The 27,987-nt window shown below is 40.5% G+C and overlaps 4 protein-coding genes across 7 annotated transcripts in view; 3 read left to right on the top strand and 1 right to left on the bottom strand.

Annotated features, from left to right (window-relative positions):
- The window catches only part of LOC111865367 (acylamino-acid-releasing enzyme), a 30,481-nt gene extending 26,258 nt beyond the window's left edge, over positions 1-4,223 (top strand). Inside the window, exons 8-13 of one of the 3 annotated variants that reach the window (XM_023853342.2) lie at positions 100-237; positions 332-552; positions 812-891; positions 1,438-1,647; positions 2,487-2,629; positions 4,183-4,223. In XM_023853342.2, the coding sequence (XP_023709110.1) occupies positions 100-237; positions 332-552; positions 812-891; positions 1,438-1,647; positions 2,487-2,586 (749 nt within the window). In that variant the 3' untranslated portion in view covers positions 2,587-2,629; positions 4,183-4,223. Of the gene's footprint in view, positions 1-99; positions 238-331; positions 553-811; positions 892-1,437; positions 1,648-2,486; positions 2,976-4,182 lie in introns of those variants that run through there. The other 2 variants (XM_023853334.2, XM_023853350.2) reach the window with 2 other exon arrangements.
- A 439-nt stretch (positions 4,224-4,662) lies between these two features.
- Positions 4,663-8,675, bottom strand: LOC111865362 (GTP-binding protein 128up). The gene is made up of 8 exons (XM_023853319.2): positions 8,467-8,675; positions 8,222-8,387; positions 7,825-7,955; positions 6,938-7,177; positions 6,691-6,859; positions 5,719-5,848; positions 5,512-5,634; positions 4,663-5,212 (listed from the first exon to the last, which is right to left on the bottom strand). The coding sequence occupies exons 1-8, from the start codon at positions 8,506-8,508 to the stop codon at positions 5,110-5,112; spliced, it is 1,104 nt and encodes a 367-aa protein (XP_023709087.1). The 5' UTR covers positions 8,509-8,675; the 3' UTR covers positions 4,663-5,109.
- Positions 8,676-8,792: 117 nt separating this feature from the next.
- LOC111865382 lies at positions 8,793-19,862 on the top strand. Of its 2 annotated transcripts, XM_033751821.1 has the most exons (5): positions 8,793-8,920; positions 9,091-9,188; positions 9,553-9,742; positions 10,648-10,853; positions 14,046-19,862. In XM_033751821.1, the coding sequence occupies exon 5, from the start codon at positions 14,185-14,187 to the stop codon at positions 15,106-15,108; it is 924 nt and encodes a 307-aa protein (XP_033607712.1). In that variant the 5' UTR covers positions 8,793-8,920; positions 9,091-9,188; positions 9,553-9,742; positions 10,648-10,853; positions 14,046-14,184; the 3' UTR covers positions 15,109-19,862. The 2 variants fall into 2 exon arrangements, with proteins under 2 accessions (XP_033607712.1, XP_033607714.1); XM_033751823.1 differs by lacking the exons at positions 8,793-8,920; positions 9,091-9,188 and having other exon boundaries at positions 9,508-9,742.
- Positions 19,863-24,221: 4,359 nt separating this feature from the next.
- LOC111865328 (two pore potassium channel protein sup-9-like) overlaps positions 24,222-27,987 on the top strand; it is a gene marked incomplete at its 3' end in the record, with an annotated part of 104,875 nt that continues 101,109 nt past the window's right edge. The window contains 1 exon segment of the mRNA XM_023853246.2: positions 24,222-24,563. Within this exon segment, the coding sequence (XP_023709014.2) occupies positions 24,317-24,563 (247 nt within the window).

Below are 27,987 nucleotides of genomic sequence, written 5' to 3'. Positions count from 1 at the left end.
TGATTGCAGAGCCGTTACTTAGGAGTGACTGTTATATAATTGCTTGTTTCATGGTTGTTGCCTAACAGTGGGTCTACATGCCACAATGTTATGTTTCAGAATCATTTAATGCCATCTATTTTGGACCAGAGAGTGGCCAAGATCATGATGTTCCTCTTATTGTGTGGCCTCATGGAGGACCCCACTCAGCCTTCACAGATGATTTTAAAATGGAAGCAGCATTATTCGCTCTCTTAGGTAAGATGGATTCACTCTGCACTGCTGAACCGGATGTTTCTATGTTACACAGGTTAAGATTTTTTACAAACTTTCTGATACATGATTATTACAGGTTTTGGAATGTTGCTGGTGAACTATCGGGGTTCAATAGGTGCTGGTCAAGAAAGTGTGGAATTTCTTCTTGGAAGGATAGGGGATTCAGATGTGAAGGATGTCCATCTTGCAGTAGTTCAAGCTTTAAAGCAGTTTCCTTTTCTAAATCCAAACAAGATGGTGTTATTTGGAGGGTCACATGGAGGGTTCCTTGTGACTCATCTTAGTGGACAGTTTCCGGTAATGATAAGTTTACTGTCAACTCAAGATTCTGGGTACTGAAGATATAAGCAATATCAGAACAGATCTGGGATCTTGTATGTTTTTTTTTTTTTTCGTTTTTTCTGAATTTTGTTGATCTCTGTTTTCATTCTTGTCAATTTGACATTTGAAAACCAAAGCAATAACTACAGAACTGTTCTGCTTTGTTAAACGAGCTGTTAAATTGATTATGTTACATACTCTTTCCTCTCTCACAGTTTTTTTTTTTTTTTTCCAGGATTTATTCAAAGCTGTGGTAGCAAGAAATCCAGTAATAGACATACCTGCTATGTTTACAATTACTGATATACCGGACTGGTAAGTTCTTTGTATAGTAGAATGAAAATGGAATCGATTGACCATCAACAGAACATATTTTGAGATTTAGTATGTGCAATATATTAATATTCATTACAAACCAGTACATGTTTCATCCATATTTGATCATCATCAAGTTACAAACAACTATGTTAAATTATTAGACGTTACCTAACTAAGATGAATTCATTTCAACTTGGTTCACAATGTGTTATACAACTAAAAATTATACTTATGAAATTTGCTAAGATTAATTTTCGTTTTTAGTTTGTGGGGGAGGAGGGGGGTCATCACTATGAATTAATGATCATATGTAAAAAGAAGAAGTACTATGCAGCATGGAGGCAAGATTAAATTATTCACATTTCTATATTAAAATGTAATTGTGTTTTCATGTTGGTAAATGTGGAAGTTTGTCTGATGTAATAAGCTCACAGTTTGCAAATATGAACTTTCGAACTACCAAATGAATCATGTTACACATAGCCTCTGAATGAAATTGGTTTTTTATCCTTCAGAGCTTAACTCTGTGGATTTATTTTTTAGGGCAGCTGTTGAGACAGGGCTCTCATACTCGGAGTTGGAGGAGATGAACGCGACAGCCTTTGAGAAAATGAGGAAGTGCTCGCCAATCACTCATGTTTCCAGTGTAATTGCCCCTACACTGTTGTTGCTTGGCAGCAAGGACAAGCGTGTCCCCAGCAGTCAGGGCATTCATTACTACAACCGTCTTCTGTCAAACAATGTCAAAACTAAGTATGTCAATTACTTCTATATTTTTATTTATATGTTGAAACATGGGGTTAAGAAGGGATGCTGATTATGAATTGTGAATGTACAAGTGGTAAACTTGCTTGGCTAAACTGATAAGGTAAACATAAGCTATTCTTATGCATAATTAAGCACTGTGCTATGAAGACACAGGGGAATGGAGATATGGTGCCCATGCATTCTTAACCTTGGTACCTGGTGATGCTTAATAGTTAGCTACATTTCACTCCCAGGGTCACAGCCCCTGGTACCCATTTACATAGGAGGCTGGACGAATCACAGAGCCAGTCAGCATTCTGTGTGGAAGAAAATAATTTATGTCTGGAATGCAGCCCCAGTTCCTTGGTTATACATCCCCATCATGTAATTGTTATAATAACCAGGATATTGGCCGTGCCATAGCTCAAGCGGTTAGTTGCTGGCTTCCCACCGTGGCAGTCTGGGTTCAATCCCGGGTCTGGTCAAGTGGGATTTGTGGTGGACAAAGTGGCATAGGGGTGGGTTTTCTCCGAGTACTTCAGTTTCCCCTGCCAATCTTCATTCCACCAAATTCTCCATCATGATCACCAGGGGGAGGCTACAGTAGGCCAATCAGTGGCCGCTGTGCTGAGTGGACCCAGTTGGACTCCACTCCCCACTAAGCGAATTAAAAAAAAATGGGATATTCCACAGACGGTGTCATGTGTGAGTTGTCAAGACGTATCAAACCCTTACAGTATTATTTCTACTTCCTGACGAATGCTGTGAGCAGAATAAGGAACGTTGCTCAATATTCCAGTGTCATCACAAGAAGCTCAGTGACTGAGTGGAAGTTTTGTTTTCAGGTTGATGTTATATGAAGATAATCATCCACTCAACCAAGTACCTATTGAAATGGATAACCTCATTAATTCTGTTCTCTGGTTTCTTCAGCATACTGTGTGAGGTGTGCGATGGGTGTGGAATTATTCATAATGCCGCATATATGGTAGGCATCAACCTGTGTAGTGTTTAATCTTGCTTTCACACACACACACATAAGGGGTCTTTAAATTTAAAATCTCAATTCTGCAGCAGGTCATAATATAATTTGTATTTAATAAATTTTTGTTATTGTATTCAAATGAAAACTAATTGTTAAAAATGAATCCATTTACCCTTGGAGGAATCTCTGAAGCATCTAGCTTCATATATGCGATATTTTATTTAAGCATCCTGATGCATTAATGTATTTACTTGTATACATAGTGTGACATATTTGCGCTATGCAGGATGCCCCCTCCCCCGCCAGCGGTGGCGTAACAGCGCTGCCACTACTACGGTGACGGGCCAACAAATAATCCACACCCCTCCCCCGTGGTGTTGTGGCAGCGCTCCCCATAGCGACGTAACAGGCGACTAGGCAACAAGGAAACGAGGCGCTTCCCATTGTCTGCCTGAGGGTTTATAAGAGAACCACACTGCCAGACAGTGGGAAGCGCCTCGCTTCCTTGTTGCCTAGTCGCCTTGTTTACAGGTGTTGCCTGTTATGTGACTGTGGGGAGTGCTGCCATGACATCATGGGGGAGGGGTGCAGAGTGTTGACTGGCCCATCACTGTAGTAGCGGCAGCACTGTTACGCCACTGCTGGCAGGGGAGGGGGCGTCCTGCATAGCGCAAATACGTCACAATGTATTTCCATCTCAAATGCACATTTTTTCTTGTCATACTTCTTTGTCACTATATGTTCTGGCAAGGTAGACATGCACCTGATTATGGCTGTATATGGCTGAAACATGTAATGATAGAGAAGTAGGATAAGATATATGTATACAAGTTCATATATGCAGTTTTATTTTAAATTTCTATGCAAATATTCCAACCCTGTTCATTGGTTTTAGTAGTTTATCATTGTTGAACAATTAAGGAACAAGCTACGTGAAAGTGTTATGAACTCTTGTAACTTTTTAAAAAAATACGAGACAACATGCACCAACACAGTCATTCTTGAAAAGCTGATAGTCATTTGGCTAGTCGAGAAATTCTGTATCTGCTGTAAACCTAAATGTTCATACCATGTTCATAAAAGCCCCCAACTTTTCTGTATCCTGAGCAACATGAATCCAGCCATCACCTTCACACCTTGTTTCTTTAAATTAATTTTAATGTTCTTCCATCAGTACCTGAGTCTACCAGCACCATTCTTCGTTTGTGAAAGCTCTCATTCTGAATGTAGGGATTTAATGTGACTAGTGGTGAGTTAACCTTACTACATTTTATAATTTATTAACTAAACTACTGTTCACGAATGTATGTAATCAGACTGATTAGGAAGTTGGGGGCTTCACCTCGGGTCTCTTGGCTGTGGTATTACTATAAAGCATAAAAATAGGGTAAAGCTATCCCTGTAACAGGCTGTGGAGACCCGTACGGTTGTGAGAAGTTGAGACTGACACATTTTCTCTATTCATTCGGCTCACAGATGGCAATAAGGTTGTCAGCCTTATGCACTGGCAGCCCTTTGCCCCATAGGAAGATTGCTGGTACTCATTTCTGTTATAGGCTGAGTCTACCCCAGAGCCATAGTGTGGAAGGATTAGGTCAATTGAAAAAAATCCAATGACCTCATCAGGATGGGATCCCGCAACCTTTCCAGCTTGTAGCTTAGTGCCTCAACCAACAATGCTACTGTGCGCCCCCACTGGTATTACTATAGCTACATTTAAGTAAGATAGTTTTGTGGTTCCACAAAGTTTGTAATATTACATAATGCTAATAGTATTGTATTGGAACCTGTTTGTGCCTTAAGAAACTCCATTGATTTGAAGAGGGGCATACATTTTCTCACCCCATAATCCATAAATATAGGTGATCTCTGAATTTGTCCAGTGGTACATTGTTTCTGAAGCTAAGGCAAAATGTCTGAAGTAATTTTGCTCATGTTAAATTGGCAAACTAAATCATAGTACATTGTGATACGATTTTTTAATACAATTTTACTAGTTAGAAGTTCCATATTGTGTTGGTGTTGTTGTCAATCTGTTTTTGGAGTACCATCAGCTGGATTATTCGACAAGTGCCTGGTGTAATCCAACTTAGTTTTCCAGCTGTATGAATGTAGTGGAGCTTCCCATTGTATTGATCGTCAGTCAGCATTGACCAGGAAAATGCATCATCCTTAACTTCTGTGCACATCAGTTTCTTACAAGTATTTTTCTATCGATATGAATCAAATTAACAGACACAGTAGAGTATTATTTAAATTTATTATATATCATAAATCAGGTTGTCGGTTACATTCTCTGCCATTTGACCCACAAGCATATTTACTGCTGCATTTCCACATGATTAAAAATGCTTGCATACATTCACTCAGAGAATCCAGATTCTTTTCACCGTTTAAATGAAATGATTGCTGTTCCAGCACTCTGTACACATGTATCGGACGGCACTCAAGGAGCCCTAAGGCATTCTCCTTTCTTCTAATGATCATACTTTCTTCACAATTTGTACGACGTCCTCATCGTTCAAGATGTGATCCTTTCCCACCTTTTGTGGCTGATGTTTTACTGATGATCCCCAGACGAGAGCACTAGAATACAAATTGAGACAACTTAATATAGGCTTGCATTTAACAGTTTTTATAAAGCTTTAATATAATCTACCAACAGTGGCTGATGCTGAGTTCTTTATTGTTAAGTCATTTTCTGCCTCTCATCAGTTTTCTTGAGTTCTGTGCTCCATGGATTTGAAGCCAAACCACTTGAGAAACATTTCTATCATCTGTACATGTTCAGGATACATAATACCAATTATAAATTTGGATTAAATATGTCTGAATTATATAGTGACAGGTTCCCCTTTTGGATCAATAAATTGTACATTACTTACTACTTAAACTCCTTTGCTATGCTGCGATGTAGTTTATTACAAAAGTCTTCTACACTCAGTCTTTCCGAATGTAACACAACGGGGGACTCGTAGTCTGGGAGCTGTCCTTTAGGTTTTGTATAGCTGGAACAGACAATTCCATCATATGTACATCAGAACTAACCCATGAGAACTGTGTACCTGTCAAATGCAAACACAGATACATACATGCGAACCAACTTCAAGTACTCCCACATTTTTTCAAGCAGATCATCAAAATTCCATTTGTGATGAGCTGAGATGGGGACGCAGTGTGGGATCTTATAGATGATGTCCAGTTCTTCAATGCTGATCTGATCTAGAGGACAGAAATCTGCGATAAAGCCAACATATGCACAGAAAATTTGGGATCATTATGAATACATATCCTGTACTGTATCAGTGTTTCAACTTCACGAATAAACATTAAGAACAGAACACAAGGCAGCAAAATATGTTGTAACATTACTTTGTTTATAAGATCTAAAAGTTTGTGACGATGATACATTGCTACAAGTATTATTTTTTGGACATTATCCATCGTCTTGTCTATTTTTTAAAAAACTGTCCTGTTTCTTTTTTAAAACAACGTTTCGGAGACTGGATTCTGTCCCCATCGTCCGGAGACAGGGGCTATTGGACCCAACTGAGTAGGTTTTACCTGAAGATGGGGACAGAATCCAGTCTCTGAAACACTGTATTTTAAAAGAGAAACAGGATGGGTTTTAAAAAATAGACAAGATGATGGATAATGTCCAAAAACATAATACTTGTATTACTTTGCTTCTCCAGCTCTGGTTGTTTAGGTAACCATAACCATGTTTTTCTAGCGTGTGTAGAGTAAGTAATGGCTGTAAACAATACAATAGAAGAATATCTGATTTTATCCTCTCCTTTATAATGTGAATTTAATTGTCTGTGTCTTGCAGCACATTTGATCAACAGAAATGTTCATAAGGCTGTACTACTAAGTAGGCATTTCTGTTTGCTCATTGCATTCTTTGCCTCACACATCGAAACATCATGTACAGAATGTTAAGTAACGAGCCTGCAAATTGCACTTCCCATGTGAAAACTGTACATTAGGCTCTCAACACAGAGATGTAGGATGTTATGCAAGGCAGTAACCACATCCACAAGTCTACTCATCAGTGTACATACCTATTTTATTTAACAGGTAGATGCAGGGCACATAAATTCGGTTTCCCTCAATGACATCAATTAAATCGTCACTAGTTGCATCATATCTGAGGGTGATATCTGCGTTGTGAATGCGATATTCAGACAAGATCGATTTCACTGTATCAATATCCAACTCGGACTGTGGGACCTGCAGATGAACGTGACACACAAATTCTCTGGCAGCTATGGCATAAATGTAAACAATTTACATATAAAAGTTTATTACCAAGGTCTGTAAGTTTACTCCACCCTTGTCCTTCTTACGAAAGACAATGTTAGGTGGAGATTTGTTGAGTCGTAAACCAAATCCTTCCAACTCGTGTTCAATCAGCCTCTTATGCTGTAAAGGCTTCAGTACGTCCAACACGATGAAAATTAAGCTACATGTTCTGGCCACAGCAATTACTTGTCTTCCTCTGCCTTTGCCATCTTTGGCTCCCTCAATGATACCTGGCAGATCCAGGAGCTGCAACAAGTCGATATGTGACAATGGAAGTTTTTTTAATTAATTTGCATAGTAGGGGGTGCAGTCCAGCTTAATCCACTCGGCACATCAGCCACTGATTGGCCTATTGTACCTACCCTGGGTGATTATGATGAACTTGGTGAAATGAAGATTGGCAGGGGAAACCGAAGGTCTCGGAGAAAACCTGCCCCAGCACCACTTTGTCCACCACAAATCCCACTTGACCAGACACGGACTTGAACCCGAGCCGCTGCAGTGGGAAGCCAGTGACTGCCTGAGCTATGGCGCAGCCTGACACTGGAAGTTACTGCACACCTCAGGAATGGAATGGATCAAAAAGGACAGACCCAGTGATCAGCATGGGACATGAAGAACATGAAGAAAGGTGGAAAAGCATGGTCTGTAGTCAGATACAGAACCAATTACACTTGTCAGACAGATGGATAGTCAGTTCATGCTATTTCTGACTCAGCACAGTGACCTGAACCTCATCTCAAATGTCAGTCAAAATTAAGGTAACGTTTGATTGATGAATGGGAATTTTACAGCAACAACAGGTATGAAGTCTCACCCTGTCTGTGTTCAGAAACAATAAATGATGGAATTAATATACAACAGAATGAAAAGAATAAACTCTTAAGTCTCACTTGTATCTTTGCACCCTTATATTTGATACAACCAGGTACAGTTGTTAATGTCGTGAATTCATATGCAGCAACTTCTGAGTATACACCAGCCAGTGTGCTCAGAAGTGTTGATTTTCCAACTGATGGAAAACCTGTAACAGAAGACAGTTCTGTCTCATTAAATATCAAAATTAGGGCAAATAATAGGTAATGAGATAATGCATGTTTTCATGTTGTCAATATTATTCTGAAGAATTTGTGTGTGTTGCTTTTGCAGAGGAGTGAATACTAATATTGTTATGTGTAACGACTCCAATACAGTGGAAACTTAACCTAGCTTCATGAACTGTAATATATTGACTTAAATCCCGAGGGACATTAAAGTGAAGATCGCGTCATTAAACTAACAGTTAGTTACCTACAAACCCAATGCGAGCATCACCAGTTTTGGCAACATCAAACCCTTCACCTGTACCTCCACCGCCACCTTTTGGGGTTATCAATTCTCGTCGCAGCTTGGCTAAACGTGCCTTCAGCAACCCAAGATGACCAGCTGTTGCTTTGTTTTTCTGTGTCCGAGCCATCTAAACATCGAAAATTAGAATTCTTACATCCACATCAATTATTGATAGCGAAAGAGAAAACATTGTTTTGACAAGTTACCTCAGCTTCAATAGCTGCAATTTTATCTAGTATTGTACTCATTTTATAACAGTGATAAAGGTCTTAACGGAACTTAATTTACGTATATCGCCAAATCACGAGCCGTAGACTTTCTAAATAAAACAATACTGCAGTATTTATTGTCCTGTAAAGTACACTTCTTGTCATGTGTCACGAAGAAGAGCACATGCGTTGCGCCTGCCGAAAGAAATTTCAATACGTATGATCTCGAAGTATTTCGATACTCGGAATCGCAATAATCGGTCGATTGCGTTTCGATAGGAGTCTGAAGTAAGCTGTAGAGAACGTATGTAGTTATCTGTGGTAATTGCAAAAGAGATTATGGTCAGTTTCGCGGTTGATTTATAACTATGGGATTTGATTTAATGTAGTGAATCAAAAGCTGACGGTTACTCTTTAAGTTACATCGCCATGTTATTTCTGTATATGAATGGTATGCTTACTACGCCAAATTAAGCTAGAAATGTATATGAAGTGAAAAATTCCTGTTACGGTATTTCTGTAGTTATGCTTCTTTCGATGTAGCTTAAAGGAGGGCTGTAGGATCTTCAAAACTCACCGTGTACTGTGATTGTGTTATAATATCTGTAACGTTTCTTGCAGGATAAATGAAAAAAAAAAATCTGAGTTGCCCCAGGGTGCTCGTCATCCAGTAGGCAGACAGGTTTGAAACCCTTCAACTTTCTCAGGGATTCAGCACGGTAAGTCTGATTTAATGCCGGTTGTAGTGGCTTTATTATGTGTTGCTTAATCCAACGAAGAAATTAAGTTTAGCTAGTGCCTGCATTAAATGTATTAGCAATGTAGCACCAGCACCATGTTTGTAATACTTACGCTGTGGCCCCACGAGCGCACAAAATGCGTCCGTTGTAGAAATAAACAAGAGAGGCGAATGCTACGCTTTCTTCTGGCTCCATTGCAGACAAGAAACTACGAGCCGCATCTGCAACTGCGTGGTGACCTAAGCAACGTCCGTCATAAAGTATGTTCATTACAGCGGACACATTTTGTGCACTCGTGTGGCCTCAGCCTTAGGTTTTGAGACAATATGTAATACCCTTACAGGGCTATGGTATGGGCAGGAAGAGTTGGGATATCCTGCACTATTGATTCTGCTAGAATGATGCACAATAAATTTTTGTGCAGTAGAAAGTGATTTCACTACAGCTGAACAGATTCGCAGTTCCATGTATCTCAGATTCTGCAGTACAGTCACTCCTACAACCTCCTGATCCTTCATTACATACCATTTCAGGTAAGCACTATATACTTCTTTTATGAATGCAGTGGCTAATAATGAGGACTAGTTTTCAAAGTTATTGTCCCCAGAACCCAGTTGTAATCAAGCAAACGTCATTGTCATCATTTATTACTACTGAAACTGTATGTCAATATACAGGTCATGGATAATTAAAAAATGTTTGAAAAGCAGAACATTTTTTTAATAATATGATTTAGAAGAGAGTGAGGTGGTAAAGTCTTTACTATGAGATATAAAGTAACCAGTGTACAAATTTTTTATAGAGGCAGTGTGTTGTCAGGTAATATGTGTTCTTTTCCCAATGCAAAGAATTATGGTAATCCACCAGGTAAAGGTGGGAATACACGAGTGCGCCGCTGCTGTAATGCAACATAGATCGAACGGGATTCGCGACTTATTTGCTCGTGTGTACGTGACTTTGAACTCACGCAGCACACATCTCAAATGCTGTGCAGCGATCCGGTTCCTGTCGGTTTTTCTGACGAACACAAAGGGATTCGTTGCCGCAGTGTGGTTGGGTTCGGTTGCCATTTGTCTCGTGAAGCGTGCATGCCTCAAACATGGAGTGGTCAGAAGAAAATATTTTGGGGCTCATAGAGGCATACAAATCATTCCCTATACTGTGGAATCCCGGAGAAAATGATTATTATAAAAAGAACAAAAAAAAGTGACGCTTCTTCGTCTTCCATGGTCATGTGGACGGCGAAGACAGAATGGAACTGAGGTGCTCGCGGCTTGCGCGCCCCATTCAGATGGTTCGTTGTGTGCGCATCGCTTGTTCGAGGTGCACCAAATCACTCTGCGCATCACTTGTAATGCCGCGTTACAGCCACGGCGTGCTCTTGTATTCCCACCTTAAGGAAGCACACTAATTTTGCATTTTTCTTTTGTTCATTCAGGAGGGTGCTGCAGTGAATACCTGGCAACAGCTGCGTTTATTGAGGAGGTTGGCATACTCTTTGAGAGTTTAAATGGTGGAATGTCTGTTGACCCTGGAAAGCACTGTGTTGCCCACTAAGCGACAACAGTCCTCAATATAGAGCACTAGTTATCCACTTCAGCAGGAAACACTGAGAAACAGGATCAATATCAGAATTCAGTATGGGTAGGACATTTTGTGTAATTTATTTACCTAACTTTTTTTTTTGGTATATTCTGTTTTATTATTATGGGTGCATTCCTTCTAATAATTTATTTAACTATTTTAATATTTTTTTATTATTCTGTTTTATTATTATTATTGTGGATGTATACCTTGTCATAATTTATTTAACTGTTTTATTATTTTTGTTATTATATTATGGGTGTATTCCTTCTAATGTTTCTCCATATTACTCTGTCCAGTACTGGACTGGTGAACATGAATATAAAATTTCCAATAATCATTGCATTTCATTAAGCTATGTTATTAATTTTGCCAAATATTCCTGTCCAGTACTGTAATGTAAGATGAATATCAGATTTCCATTATTCTGTAAGATATTATGAAAGGTTAATTAATTCCATCCAGTGTGACTGATGTCACTGATGTCCAGTCACTGTGGACAGAAATAATTAACCTTTTATAATATTGTTAGTGTGATGGACCAGGATGAAACAAATCAAAATTCTGTAAGATATGTTGTTATATTTGCAATTTATTCTTGTCCAATACTGAAGTGGAAGATGAACATCAGATTTCCAGTATCCCGTAAGATATGTTGTAATTTTGCCATATAATCCTGTCTGGTACTGAACTTGTGACCATCATTCTAGTAAAATTAATAATAAATGGAAACCTCAGTATTATTTCTTGCTATACATGATTTATAATACATTAACTCTTTCACTGGCGCAAAGGGTATTTAAATCCCACCCCTGTCCTGGCAGGCCATTTAAACCTTATGTCGCTAAAATGCATGTAGTTACTTTTTCCTAAACAACTTCAACAAAAATTGGTTTTTAAAAACGAAATTTTCAGGAACTAATTAAAATACAATATATTATGCAATAAATGCCTTTCCATACCTCTTTATTAGTTTTTCTTCGTGTGATAAACATTGAAACATGAAAGTTTGGAGGCTTTCACGGCGGTGACTATGAAGAAAGCAGTCTTCTGGGATTTGGCACCGTGTATATGTGGTGTTAACCGACGTTTCTTCATTGAAACATGAAAGTTTGCAGAGAGCCACACCACAGCCTGCACACATGATACATGTTTCTTTTCTAACCTTGTGCTTAGCACTCACGCGACACTTTCTCAGGGCACCATTCTTCTTATTGTTACTGGGAGGAACATGGACCATTTTGTGAATTTTCAAGCCACCCTCTAGACGATTTACTGGCTCTTTCACTGGTGGCCTTTTCAAGGTCGAGGGCGGAGGCGTGACTTCACTCTAGTCTGACGCAATAAATTCGTCATCCACTTCATTCCTTGACTTTTCTCCCTCTCCACACTGTTTGTTTGGTTCAGTCATTTTTCTACACAGTCCAATATAAAATCTTTGAATCTGTAATTTCTCTTCTTGTATTTTTCGTTTGTTGTGTTCTTTTTGAATAGAATGAAACTATTCAACTGCAAAGACATGTTTTGTCCATACCATGGGTGTGAAATAGGGGCCTAGTGGACAAATATTCTTCAATTTCAGGGCGTTTGTCGATTCCTGTCATGAACACAATTCCTAAGTATGTCCAGATTTCATCTGATGTGACATAATTGTAATTGTGTTTTCGAGAGTGAGGAGCTAACTCATGTGTGTTGAAGTGCTGGTGAGCATAGCGATTGGTTTCAGTTGTGATGTGATTTACCAAGTCGTCATCCAGAAAAAAATTTAATCCATGAAAAGGGATGCATTTTATGTGTTATATCAATTTTGATCCCGAAACTATTAGCAAATGGAAATATTGGGGGTACAATGTCTCCGTACGTTCATGAGATGGGCGTGTCAGGCACCGCACTCGTGGTAGGTAAATGTTCATGATTACTGTCTTGTGGATCATTGTCTATCACTGTATTATTGTCACTATCAACTTCATCCAATTCAGGAATCATTATTTCATCGCCACTATCATCATCAGAACAAATCTCGTTCACAACATTTTCCAGCTGGTCTGTAGGAACACGAAGACACTTGCTGCAAGAAGCCATGGTGAAACTGAATGAATGTGAAATATTTTCTGACCTTTACCTTCTCAGAGGGTTCTGACAGTAATATAGACCCCCACAAAGTTTACAAGGGTTCTTTACAAACATGCACAAAAACTATCATATATATGTCTTTGGTTGATGAGTGCCAAGAGAGCAAAGAAGGGAAGAGATTGTCAAAGCGTTAAAACACGCCAACGCCAGGGAACGGCTGGCATCGTCCGGGCGTTAAAACACGCCCGCGCCAGTCAAAGAGTTAATGTAACCGAAAAACTATGTTCTGTGTGGCTTTCAAGTGTAAGTTGTGATGAAAGGTGGGAGGTTAAATAGAAGTATGTCTGATGGAAACAGAATTTTCTTTCAAGTTTCCCCACCTTCAGCTTTCCTAAACACAAGTATTCTATGTATGTTATAGTTCACAATGTCCAGTGCATCTGTCTGTGTGACACACACAGATCCAGCAGCACAACGCATGCAGTAGCAGGAGCAAAACACAACACAGAACACGATACACAAATATATGTAGGAAGAATGCTCACATAAAAGAGGATTGGTGTAATTCGCATGTTTGAGTGCGACGTAGGAAGAATCCTGAAAAGTTTTATTATTTAGAATTCATCGTCCTATATGACGAATACAGAGTTTAGTCATTTTAGAATGAAGACATTATGGCATGCAGTACAATAGTTTAATGTGCATAAAGACACCTGAAGATGACACATTAGTGCTGAAACATGTAGTGTGGAAGTGAAGAATAAGGTGAAAAAGTGTATACACTGTAAGACGGTCAGCATAAACCATGGACATGAATCAGTGTAACAGGACGCTAAAATATAACAAAGAAGAAACCGAATTGTTTTACTGAGTTGTTTAAGTGAGCAGCCGACCCCTTGGAATGATCGAAATACTCATTAAGTGAGCGATTGATCCATTGGGAATATTGATTGTTATTTTGATAACGAGAAGATTGGTAATAAGGAAACCAAGTCGATCGAGTGGATTGTGGGAATATTGGTTTAATAAGTGAAAAGTAATTCATGGAAAATAACAAGCCAGTTACAGCAATAAACGAAAGAGTTATTAAAGTTTACACTGGCAAGAGAAACCATGGAGAGCGAGGTAAAAAAAAACGACGAAACTTGTATGTGTCTAATTGTTAATTGGAACTTACAGCCTACAGCAGGAGCTGCAACAAGGCCAGCACAAATCAACCGTACAAGAAGGAGATGAGTCCAAGCCGAGAACCCGCCAGCACAGCAACTTCGATCATCGGACGAGAACAACACTAACGGTGAGTCCTTGCTAAAGATACATGAGTGCCAGACAAAGGGAAGAAGGTATTATATTCACTGAGGCTGATGAAGCGACCAGCATGGCTGAGGAGTACATTAGTGTGAGTGAAGCCCTTAAGTTAGTAACTCCCTTCACAGGAAACAAACGCGATATCCTTACTTTCATTTCAAACGTGAACACCGTGTTTGAAGTAATCAACCCGATCCATGCAGAGAGGCTGTATAAATTTATACTAACGCAGATTAGTGGGGAACCTAGGACCGTGATAGCGCGCAGAAATTTAGAAAATTGGGGAGAGATGGAAGAATTTCTGAGAAGCACATACGTGGAAAAACGCACTCTGGATTTCCATGCCAACAAGTTGTTCCGAGCCAGACAGGAAAAATCGGAAAATATTTCAGAGTGGATTCAGAAGATTCAGGCACTGGGTTCGAAATTTAGAGAAGCTGCTTTGAAAGATTGTACACCCACAGAGCGAGTGGGCATTTTAATGTTATCCGACAGATTAAGGAATATTTGTTTTACACAAGGATTACAGTCAGACAGAATACAAATGATCATTCGAAGCAAAAATCAAGAGAGCTTCGATGAGATCGCGGAAACAGCGCTAGAGGAGGAGAGCACTATTTTTTCGAAAAACGAGAGGTACAAGGGAACTGAAAGATTTTCAGTGCAATGCACTAATTGCAAAAAATTGGGGCACACAAGTAACAAGTGTTATTTAAGGCATAAACAAGAAGGCAAAGTAGAGGTGTCACATTTCAAGACGAACCCTCAAGGCCGGGAATTCACGTGTTTGAATTGTGGGGAAAAAGGACACAGTTTGAGATTTTGCAAAAAACCTAAAAAGAAACTAGTACAAGACAAGAGTAGAGTCGAGAGACCGGGAAACAAGAGCAGGCCATCTCGCAGCAGTCCTCAAACAGCCAATGCTACTCAATAGGCTGCATTTACGAAGGTGATAGTGACTTTTTAGAGTTTGTTGTAGATATTAGTAAGGGTGAAAGATTAAAATTCTTGCTGGACACGAGCAGAAGTTAGCCTGATAAAAAGCCCTAAATTAATAAGCACCACAGTGTTTGATCCCAATCAAAAGTGCGGGTGAAATGTGTAGATGGGTCAGTAGTGGAAACCCATGGCACGGTGAACGCGTGCGTAAGTGAAGGCCAACACAAGGTCAGGTTTGAATTTCAATTAGTAAATAAGCAAGTAGACCTTGCTTATGATGGAATAATTGGTAGAGATTTTCTACAGTTTACAATGGCCAGAATCTGTTTCAAGAGCAACAGGGTAGTATTTAATATGCCTGAGGGCGAATGGACCAAGGTAATAGGCGAGGAAAAGGGGAACACCCGAAACAACAGAGTTTGCACCCTAAAAATTCCCCGAAGGTCAGAAATGATAGTGAGAATACCCATGGAGAACGGAGTAGAAGGGGCAGAAGGAGTAATAGAGAAAGCGGAAGTAACAGAAGGGGTGTATTTAGCTAGTGCCTTGACTAAGGTAGCGAACAGTCAGGTTGTCACTAGTATATTAAGTACCAAGGAGACAGACGTAATAATAGAAATTCCCGAAATAAAATGGGAAGCATGTGACGTGTACAAAGGAGAAAGATTCCAAAAATCTGGGGGATCGCTAACCACGACTAGTAAAGGTACTCAGAATAGGACACAGGAGTTGCTAGGGGCGCTGATGTTGGATAACCTGAACCCCAAAGAGAAGCAGGTGATGGAGGAAACATGCAAAGACTATCAGGATATTTTTTACTTACCAGGAGACAAATTTAGTTGCATGACCACCGTGAAGCACTCAATAAATGTGGTACCGGGCACGAGCCCCGTACACACGAGGCCTTATTGACTACCCGACTCGCAAAAGGCGGAAATAGAAAGCCAGGTCAGTAATCAACTAGAAAAAGGAATCATTGCAGAGAGTAGTTCGCCATGGAACAGCCCTCTACTAATTGCACCCAAGAAAGCCGACAATAGTGGGGAAAGGAAATGGCGGCTGGTAGTAGATTTCAGAAAGCTGTATGACAAGACCATTGGAGATGCTTATCCATTACCGGATATAACAGAGATCTTGGATCAGTTGGGGCAATCAAAATATTTTAGTTGTCTAGACCTAGTGATGGGGTATCACCAAATTGAACTAGAGGAAAAGGACAGGAAAAGACCGCGTTCAGCATGAGAAACAGTCACTGGGAGTATAACCGATTACCATTCGGATTAAAAACAGCCCCCGCGACATTCCAAAGATTGATAAATACTATACTCTCTGGGGTTGACGGGAATGCACTGTTTTGTCTTCCTTGATGATATAGTAATCTATGCAAAGTCATTGAGTGAACATGATTCAAAGCTGTGGGAAGTGTTTGGACGAATTCAAAAAAATAATTTAAAACTCCAACCTGAAAAATGTAAATTTCTTAGAACAGAAGTAGGCTATTTGGGACACATTATCACAGAGGAAGGAGTGCAACCAAATCCAGAAAAAATAGAAGTGATTGAAAATTTCCCTAGACCGGAATCACCAAGAAAATTGAAAGGATTCTTGGGTATGACAGGGTACTACCGCAAGTCCATAAGTAATTACAGCAAGATTGCTGCACTTCTATATTTGCTACTTAGAAAGGATGCACAATTTCAATGGGAAGATGACCAAGAAAACGCCTTCTGGAAATTAAAAGGAAACTTAACATCAAAACCTATTTTGCAGTATCTGGATTTCTTGAGGGAATTCACACTCACCATAGCGATATTATCGCAGGGCCCTATCGGGAAGGACTTGCCAATAGCCTATGCTAGCCGAAATTTAAATAAGGCAGAGAAAAATTACACTACTAGTGAGAAGGAACTCTTGGCTATAGTTTGGGGGGTCAGTCACTTCCGACCTTACCTTTATGGTAGAAAGTTCACCATGAACATAAAGGACCCCGGATCCCGATTACTTAGGTGGAGGATAAAATTAGAAGAGTACGACTACGAGATCGTCTATAAGAAGGGAGCGCTGAACACAAATGCCGGCACACTAAGTAGAATAAATGGGTTAGTGCTCGAGGACGAGGGAAACCAAGAGGAGGTCCCTAGTGAGGAAAGGAAGGGATGAATCATGTATGAATATCATGATGCACAGTTAGGTGGGCATCGGGGAATGAACAGGACCTATAGGACCATAAAGGATAAGTATTCATGGCCTAACATGAAACAAGAAATAGAAGAATACGTCAAACGATGTAAAAGCTACCAAGTGAACAAGATGCTAAGTCCACAAGCGAAGGCCCCTACGGAAATTACCACAACAGCACGGCAGCCCTTCAAGAAATGTTGTCTAGACATTGTAGGACCCTTAACTGAGACTCGGAGGCAACAAATATATATTAACATTCCAGGATGAGCCCAGTAAATTTTTAGTAGCAATCCCTATACTGAAACAAGACGCCGAAACGGTAGCAAAAGAATTTGTGAAGAACGTCGTTTTAAGGATGGGAACGCCTAAAAGACTACTAACTGACCAAGGATCAAATTTTTTAAGCGAGGTATTTAGAAGTACTTGTAGACTACTAAAGATAAAGAAATTACAAACGACTTCATTTCAGCCAGAGAGTAACGGTAGCCTAGAATGGAGTCACAGAGTATTAAATGAATACCTGAGGCACTATATTAAGGAAGATCAAAGTAACTGGGACGAGTGGATTCCCTATGTGGTACATGTATATATCACATCCACACACGCTTCCACTGGGTACACACTGTTCGAATTAGTGTACGGATTCAAGTCAGCCATGCCTTCTGTACTACAAGAACCCCCCCAGTGTACAGTATAATTATGATGAGTTTGTAACCGGATTAAAGGGTCGGTTACAAACAGCACACACGATAGCATGAGAAAACCTACTAAAATGTAAGGAGAGAAGTAAAGAACACTACGACAAGAATTCAAGGGTACCTTTGTTTCGAGCAGGGGACAAGGTACTGCTGTATGATGAAACAGTCCGAATGGGGAGGTCTAGAAAACTTTCATCCCATTGGTTAAGCCCCTATGAAATCATTAATCTGGACAGGGTAAACGCCACCATTAAGAAAGGACAAAATGGCCAGAAGGTACACTTAAACAGACTAAAGATGTTTAATTAGGACAGGAATTAGAGGACATGAACAAACATTTTTACTTTTCAGATGCATGGTGGGAGAGCACGAGCGTACATACTCTGGATCGTATGGTCGTGGGAAACTGCGAAACCCCAAGTCGCAGAAAAGGGGCTAGGCCACTCAATAGAGAAATATGAGGAATCACCAGGATTATATTACGAACAGTTAGGGGAAACGACACTATATAACACCGACTGGAAAAACGGTGGTATATGTAAATTTGTGGCAAACTGACCGTGACATTGACCAGTTCGTAGGCAGTGCTGATTCGCGACTAAATTTGTTTGATATCAAAATAACAGCCGAAGGACACATTGCTCGAGTTAATAATGCCCTCTCGGTCATGCAAACAAATATAGACCTGATGATTGAAAGTGTCATCAATGCACAAAGGGGAATGTTACAACTGCAAATAGTTGCACCAAGTTTAATTTTAGAAACCTTGAAAAGGAGTATTGCAGAATTCCCGAAGGAAAAGATGGCACCATTTGTCATTAGCAAGGATTCATCCAACCTAATATATAAAATATGTGACATAAATATATATGTAAAAGATGGTATCTTAGGATACATTATTAGCTTACCGATGATCAACAGGGGTGTGTTTAAAACGTTTAGGCTGATACCATTGCTGGTAGCAATGGGTCGAGGCAAATTTATTTATATTGAAACGGAGAGTAAGTTACTGTATGTCGATCAGACGAGACAGTATTACTTTATGTCAGATAGGGAAGAGTTAAGAAGGTGCAAGACGATTGAGCCAACTAAGTACATTTGTAAACAAACACGACCCCTGCTGAATAGCCATATGCAAGAGGCATGTGCGATAAAGTTTTACAACCGAGAATAAACATCCCAAGGATCTGTGATACAAGAATTGTACAACTCATGCACACAATCTGGACACAATTAGAACAGAGGAATGAATGGATTTATTTCATCCCTTTGAGCGATAGTATTACCATCTTGTGTCCAGGTAGGGATCCAACAGACATCGTACTTACCAGTACAGGTAAACTAATGATTCAACCAAATTGTAAAGGGTATAGCCTTCAAGAATGTTATCCAAGCAAACACTACAAAATATGGAGGTGACCTACTATCCAAGGTCGAAGCTCAATTTGAATGTTGCGAGAACTTGGGTGTTTCCAAAAATTTGAGTCACATTGAACTAAAGCTAGACTTTAAACATGTAGTTTCACATGTAGAAGATTTGAAGTATACAAGCTACAAAATTTCTGAATTAGAAGAGAAAATTAAGGATAACGAATGGAAACACAAGCACTCGCAATATCATAGTGTGTATTCTGTTTTTGCATATATCCTAATAACTTTGATTTCCATGTACAGAATTTATAGGTTGGGACGGTTCATTTTAAGACGACGGTATGGAGGTAACACGGTAAGGGCCCTTATGGGGCCGGTAGAAGATGTAAAGCTATCCACCAAACCAAGCAGGGCCGGAAATGTAGTCAATCATCATCATCAGTAATCTGTCAAGACGACAGGTCCACAGTCTCTTCCAAAACAATTCCTCCACTTAATGTGATCTAGAGCTTTCTCCTTCAAATGACAGTATCGTCTTCTGTCCCCAAGGTCATCCAGCATCTTCTTACGTCTTCTTCCTCATCTTCTTGTCACTTCTATCCGCCCATCTATCTTTCCTTCGATAACTTCTTTTAGAAGGCAGTTTCTGCGTAAAACATGACCAATCCAATTAGCCTTCCGTTTTCTTATTTCATGTAGGATATTCCTCTGCTCACTGACTCTAATTAACACTTCTTCATTTCTCACATAATCGGTCCAACTGATCTTCTCCATCCTTCTCCAACACCACATTTCGAAACTTTCCAGATGTTTCTGATCTACTGCCCTAAGTGTCCATGTTTCAGCCCCATACAGAGCTATGCTCCAAATGTAGCATTTCACTAGTTTCTTCCTCAAATTTAAGTCCAATTTGCTGGTAAAAAGATTCTTCTTCTTGCTAAATGCAGCTTTTGCCATGGCAATCCTGGATTTAATTTCACAAGTACACCTTCCATCATCTGTTAACAAGCTACCCAAATATTTAAAACATTTCACATTCTCCAGTTGTTTTTGGTCTATCTTTATTGTGACTGGGGTTGGTTGTCTCGAAATTTTCATTACTTTTGTTTTCTCCACATTCATTTCCATGCCATAGCACCTTCCAATTTCAATTAGTCTATCAATCATGCCCTGTAGCACAGTTTCTTCCTTAGCCATTAACACAAGGTCATCTGCATATTTCACAGTTTGAATAATTTGCCCTCCTACTTTGAAGTCTCCGAGCCCATCCAGAGCTTCCTTGGTAAGGCATTCGCTGTACAAGTTGAACAGAATTGGTGATAAACAGCATCCTTGTCGAACTCCTCTTCCAATCTGCACACTTCCTGTCTCCCCTCTGTCCAGTCATACTCTAACTTTCTGATCCATGTACAATTTGCTAATCAATCTTCTTTCATGCCAGTCGATACCTGTTAGTCAATATTAACATAAAAACAAGTAACGAAAGTTTATCTGGGAACCCCGAGGCCATCCCACTGCAAGACTTGGACAGTAGTTCAACGAAAAGTAGTAACCCTGAATTCAGGAGGTCGAGGCGATTAAGAGCCACGAAATCCTATTTCTGGGCCTAATTAATGTGTAAATTGAGCCTTTGTTTGAAGGGGGAGGTGTTGTATATGTATTATACCAGAGTTGTATATGGGAATACCTGGTATAAACTGGGGTATATTAATATGTATGTAGGGAACACCTAGTACATAGTGAGCTGTTGTGTAAGGTGACTGACATAGATGCTTAAAAATGAAGGAAGGTGCACAATTAAAATAACTACTTTAAGTACATGAAGTGAGGAAGAGACTATAATATGATGAAATATTAAAAGATTGTAACTCGACCTCTCACCTGTATTATCATACCAAAACGTACTTGTTTTCAACTAGAAGACAATGACAGTCGTGCACTCTCCTGCCTCATAAATTCTGTCAAGTTCAATCAAAGTCCAGGAGGGATGCACATACTGTAAACAAAAGAATGTTCTGGAAGTTTTAAGCTGATGCAATGTATGACGTTATTAGAGAATTAAGGTGGAAGGAATATATACTCCCGATTGGGCGTTACAAGATGCTTTTTCGATCACGACAGTCTACGATCCGTGAGGACTGATTGTCTGATAGAGGAAGTCAGTGGCTGCCCAGGCTCAGGCAGTGTGTAAAACTGTTGTCTTAACTATACATTTGCCTGTAAGCATTGCATTTTAATAGTTTTACATTAAACCACCTAGCTCTACCTCTGCTGTTACTTGAAGCTACCCCGTCTTGACTCCCGAGGGAACCGCTCGCCCTGGCCAACCTGTCTCGCTACTGGGATACGACATCGATTCCGGGTGCAGGATACAACACTGTAATCCTTGGAAAATGACATTGTTATAGTTTCTTTCATTATGTTGCATTTTGTGAATGTTGGCAACACTTGAGGTTCTAAACCAAAGCAGAGGTTGTTGGTGATAGTGTATTTTTAATCCGTTCAATCTTCACTAGAAAGTCAGTGTCAAGTTAGCAAAAATGTTTGAGGGCGAAGAAGATCCATCAAAGACTCCTCCATGGAAGAAGTTGAAATTCCAGGCCAAACATAATCAAATATATCTTAAGAAATGGGAAGATATGTTTTCGTGGGTTAGCCGGAACCAGACGAGAACCGGGCATTTTGTACGTTGTGTAGGAAGGATTTTAGTATTTCGCGCGGTGGACAAAGTGACCTGAGGCAACATGCAAAATACAAGGGACATAAAATGAAGGAAAAATGTAATTCTGGAAGTTCAAATAAACTTTCGAAATACTTTGTTAATTTAGACAATAAAGAAGAATATGACAACAGCACCGCGTGCGAACTTGGTTTAGTGTATCATGCAGTGAAACACAACTTAAGTTATTCCAGTCTGGATTGCGGAAATAAACTTGTGTCCCATACTTTCAGTGATTCCGAGATTGCTTCCAAACTTTCATGTGGATGCACTAAAGCGGAAATGATAGTGAAGTATGTTCTTGCTCCTAAAAGTGTAAATAACTTTGTGTCTATTTTAAGATGTCCAGAAAATACTTCAAAATTTTTTTCGTTGGCTACCGATGCATCAAACAGAAGCAACCGAAAAATGTTCCCTGTTTGCATCCGGTACTTCGACCCTTTAAAGGGAGTGCAGAATAAACTTCTAGATTTTGTTGAAAGTGCTGAGAAAACATCTATGGCAATTACTGGTTTTGTGCTGCAGAGCTTAGAAAAGCACAACCCAGAGGAAGCAGTGTTGCTTGAAATCTACTTTAATTTCTTAAGTAATATTGGAAGTTGTACTCGTATTGCAGTTCTAAAATCCAGCAGAGAAGGAAAGACAACTTTTGATAGAAAAGCAAAAGAACTCATTAATGGATTGTCTATGCCATTACAGAAAAAGTTTACTGAAGACCTGAACAGCTTTTATAGCAATATGCTTCAGTATCTGCAAAAAAGATATGATGTGACAGATGACAATCCCTATGCATCCCTTGCAGCATTTTCACTGCAGGAAGGGATTGAGTTCAAAGATTTTGAAAAAGCCATAGAAGTGTTTCAGCTAAGTGAAAATGTTTGCATTGATGACCCATACGAGTTCAGCAGCCGTCGAGATTACCTCTGCAACAGTGTGAACAGATATGGTGATTATGTAGCAAACTGGCTTACATTTCTTTCTTCAGTACCTGAGCATGATGTACCAAATATTTCCAAAGTGGTAGGATTTTTGTTTAGCATCCCTGGCTCAAGTGCTTTCGTGGACCAAATCTTTTCATTCATGAAAAGTAAGTGGAGTGACACAAGAAACATTTAATCAAGGCAGAACTCTAGGTGACAGTGAACTATGAAAGCAAGTCCTGTTCAGAATTTTATAAATTTTCAAAGGGTGATGTTCAATTATTAAAAAGTGCTAAGATTTCAGTGATATACAATCAACAGAATCTAATCTACCAGCCCTTGAAAGTTATAAATATGTAATATTTGATATTTGTGTGTTCTACAAATGTGTGCTAGGTAATATTTTGTGCATTCTATAAATATGTAATAGGTCTACATAATATTTGTTTTCTTCTATAAATGTGTAGTAGGCCTATGTAATACAGATGTGTAGTAGCATTTTGTAAGTTATGTAGTATGTTGATTATGTATATTTTATAGCCAGTTAGTTGTGAAAAATGTTGTTATAAACAAGCAACGAGACATCACTCCTTTTTTTATCTTACAAAATCTAGCAACCCTCTTGTGAAGTGTGAGGAAGGGAGGACGCATAGGATGGTAAGGTAGCATTCTATTTTATTGATTATGCTGTCGGTGCTGGTGTCAATTTCCCATTTAGTAAGGGGACGTGTGCGTAGGGATGGCAGCAGTATTGCCATGTGACGTCACCGCGGCCATATTGCCCACCATTTCAATGTGACATACGAATGTTTAAGGTTGTAATTGTTGACACATTAGGACACGTATATTTAAAATCTGTTAAAATGTGTGTGTGTATATATATATACATGTACATATATGTGTGTGTGTAGCATACAGCATTAATGAATATTATTATTATTACCAAAAATTAATATAACTAATACGTCTTCGGATGTAAATCCCATTTTATTATTCTAAAGAACCAGTAATGACTCTTTCACAGTCTGTCTTAGTGCCTTAGCGTGACACAAGTTTAATTTTTGTGTGACCACCTGTAAACATTCAGGGACGTCAGCTATTGAAATTCTTCTGCATTTAAAGTCTGTAAGACGTCACGGAAACGGATGCGGTCCCCAAGACAAAATCCCGCAGTGCTTGCTTGAAGGTGTAGTACAGAGCTCTTCTGCTTCGGCGCTTATGACGCGTATAAAAAAGAGCAAAGTGTGTGAGGTCCTCAGTTGATGTAGTGCATGCGCTGGTTTCAGTACGCTGCTGTGAGCCACAGTCCGGCAGATGCCCGCTGCGACGCGCAACGCCAGCGCGCGCTCCCGGCAGTGCAACCCCACGCGGGTTCGTCGCTGTCTGCGTATATTCTTCGGTCATCTTTTTTCTAATCTTGGACTTTTTGCGCTAGTGGTTGGCTATGTTCTTCTTGGAGCCCTCCTGTTCGAGTTCCTGGAAGCTGGTTACGAACTGGAGCAACGAGGCCACATTCAGCGCTATCGCGAGGATTGTCTCAAGGAGCTCTGGCTTATCACAGGTAAGACGATCTTGTGGGCTGTGTTTGTGAGAAGCTTAGTAAGGCACGCGGACATAGGCCGTCTCGCCGCGGCTTCGCGAATGTAGCACGCGTTCCTAACAGGGATCACTTCAAAGAACTGGGGTCCATTGCTATAAGTTTGCTGGAAAAGTATGTAAACTGAAAAGTTTACGGATGATGAAGTTCGTGTTTTGTTATATTTTATTTTTTGTGTTCATGATTTACTTAAAAATGCTGTCAGTAACTCATATCTTTTACTGTCTATTGGTAGAATAATAGTGAATAATGAATTGGAAAGGATGTGAAAGGAGGCGGTTGTGACTTGATCTGAAACATTATCCCGGCATTTCCATGAAGGAACTAGGTAAAACCATGCAATCATCAGTCAGGATAATCGGTGTTCCGGCCGAGATTAGAAACTGACACTTTCTGACGACACAGTGTTATTTATTACAACGTAGTACTGTGTGACAATAGACGGGGTTTAGATCGGATGTTGGATTTATTGACCACTTATAAAAGCACTTACAGTGTCACCGCTAATCACCACAGCTCCTGCTAAGCATTTTCCAGCCCGCTGTGTCTTTAACAGCCATCCCCTGGCGACGTCTCCTAACAGTGGACATTATTCAGCTTCATGCTCTCAAGTTATCTCTTCACAGACTGCCGTACAGAACTGAGTCTAACCTTGTCTCTTGCTTATAACGTCTCAGGATGGACCACATAGAAAACACAGCTCTTCTATTGTTGCGTTCGTGTCTGTTGCATCGGGAACGAGTTTACAGAGCCGTTGCCCAGAAACGGCTCTGGTATATCCGCCCATTTCGTGGTCTTTGCATATCAACGGCTCTACACGCTACAATATTGTGGCATGACGGCTGAAAGCCGTAATTATATACTTTATATATGTACCCTATATGTCTATTTGCCGATCACAGTGGCCGGCCGCTCAGTCTAAGGCATGAACTGTATTCGCTCGCTCGAACACTGGGATCGTGGTTTCGAATCCCACTCAAGGCATGGCTGTCTGTATTGTCTGCGTTTATTCTGTGTTTGTGTTCTGTGTATAGCCTTGCAACGGGCTGATCCTCCGTGCAAGGAATTCTGCCCGCTGTGTAAAGAGTCAAGAAACTAAAAAGCGGCGAAGGCCCAACAGAGGGCTGTAGAGGGGCCGCGCCATAGCTCAAGCGGTTAGTCGCAGGCTTCCCACAGCGGCGGCCCGGGTTCGATCCCGGGTCTGGTCAAGTGCGATTTGTGGTGGACAAAGTGGCGCTGGAGCAGGTTTTCTCCGAGTACTTCGGTTTCCCCTGCCAATCTTCATTCCACCATTTGCTCCACAGTCACCCTCACCTATCATCTGGGGCTGGTACAATAGGCCAGAAGTGGCCGCAGTACAAGGGACTTAGTCCCACCCCACTAGCAATAAAAAAAAGGTCTGTAGAACCATAATAATAATAATAATATGCCAATTTACGGCACTAACTATGAGAAATATGTAACCAAACATCGTCATAATAAGTGCAGATGGACAGAACGCGAGGGCTTTAGAAACTGGATCCCAGTGAAGTTGTTGTCGGTCTCTGCTTTGGTTTCTGAGCGTAATGCAGCTTGGCTGGTTGAACGCTCCCATAGTGCAGTGCTCTGGCTGTCAGTAGTATGGAGCCTGTTGTCGCGTTGTGTACCAGACTTACTTGCCCCATTAAGAATCGCTCGCAGACCGAGATGTAGGGTAACTCGATTCACGTTGTGCTTTCTGTTACTGTGATTCAGTGCAGTTCAGTTCTTCCCATCACAATGGCCGCGCATGAACCGTCTTCGCCCGCTCGAACATTAGGATCGTGGGTTCGAATCAAACTTGAGGTATGGAGGTTTATGTGCATTTATTCTGCGTTTATGCTGTCCTTCGTGAACGTAGCGGCCTTGCGACGGGCTGATCCCCCGTCCAAGGAGTCCTACTACTGTGTAAAAGAAAGAAACCGAAAAAGAGGCCAAGGCCCAACAAAGGGCTATGGAGCCATAGACAGATAGAGAGATGTAATAATTCTATATTAATGTTTTTTAATTAGGCCCTGTAGTGTCCGAAAATTATTTTCAGAGATGAATCTTCTAATGGAAAGTAGAGGTGGGGTAAGTAGAACTCTGGCTCGGACTGAGGATTTCAATATTTTCCTCGGCCCCACCAGACAGATGTCAAGTGTCGTCAGGGTAGTGCCTCAGAATGAGCAACATCACACTGTGTGGGGAGATTTGAGCTTTTAACGACTATGATGATTCATATTGTTGTTTTCTGGGTTATGTCACCGTGTAGTGTGGTACGTGGGAACCAACGTTTTGATGGATCGCGATGCCTCCATTCTCAAGGTGGAAACTGTTTTCCAGATCTAATACACGTCTTATATCAGTAATTTAATTCCAGAGAAAGCTCTGCGTAGTACTTTGGAATGACAACTGGCAGTTTAACGGTTGCACATTACGGCAGTAACATGTTGCTAATCCCGAACTGCTTACAAGCACCGCTTCACTAATTGAGAAATGCCTGGAGAGAGAGAGAGACAGACAGGGTTTGTCTGCAGTTGAATCTCCACATTGCGAGAAATTGTATGCGGAAGAAGTAGTGACCACCACCACATCAGTAATCAACTTCGTAGCAGCCTTGACGGACAAATTAACCCTTTAAATACTGAGCCCGAATCAGAGTCAGAGCCAGAGTCAGAGTTACTTTACGACTGACCGTTTACCGCCAATAAGTTCATCTTGGCGGCAAGCCCCTTGAGACCTACGACACAGAATTTCTATTTTCCAACTGAACATTTGCGATTATAGGCCTTATGTAACAACCCATCTGACGAGAGGACGGGTCTGTTTACAATTGCTGTTGGGCCTCGCCAGCGCAGTCATTCTCGGGTCCGAGTCCCGCGGGACTCATGATCACATTTTACCCTCTCAGAGTCGAGACTCCCTCAACCTAGAGAGCCAGGTCTCCGTATTTATATCCCCCTAGGAACAGTTATATCCTCGTATTGGGGTCCATTTTCGTCGCCTCCTACGCCTCGCAGGGCTACGGTGGAGGCATTCGAATCCCGCCTCCACAGGGGATTCTGCCTCTTAAACACTGAATCTTGTATTATGAACGACTGTCAGTCTACCAGTCTGGGACTTACGACCAGATTTTTATTATTGCCAGACAGTTACAGGTTTGTTGACGTGGGGCTCTTTCTCTGACGAGAGGATGGGTCTGTCGTTTACAATTGCTCCTGGCGCTCGCCAGCGCAGACTTTTTTGGTCCGAGTATCGTGGGACTCATGACCATATTATACTGTCTCAGATTCGATACTTCCATTTTCATCGCCGCCTACTGCTCGCAGGGTTACAGTGGAGGTATTCGACCCCGCCTTTACACGGGAGTTAAAGACTGAATTTCTTC

This window comes from Cryptotermes secundus, unplaced genomic scaffold (genome assembly GCF_002891405.2).
Source record: "Cryptotermes secundus unplaced genomic scaffold, Csec_1.0 scaffold853, whole genome shotgun sequence".
NCBI classification, from domain to species: Eukaryota; Metazoa; Arthropoda; class Insecta; order Blattodea; family Kalotermitidae; genus Cryptotermes; species Cryptotermes secundus.
This window is presented reverse-complemented; position numbering and strand designations above follow the sequence as displayed.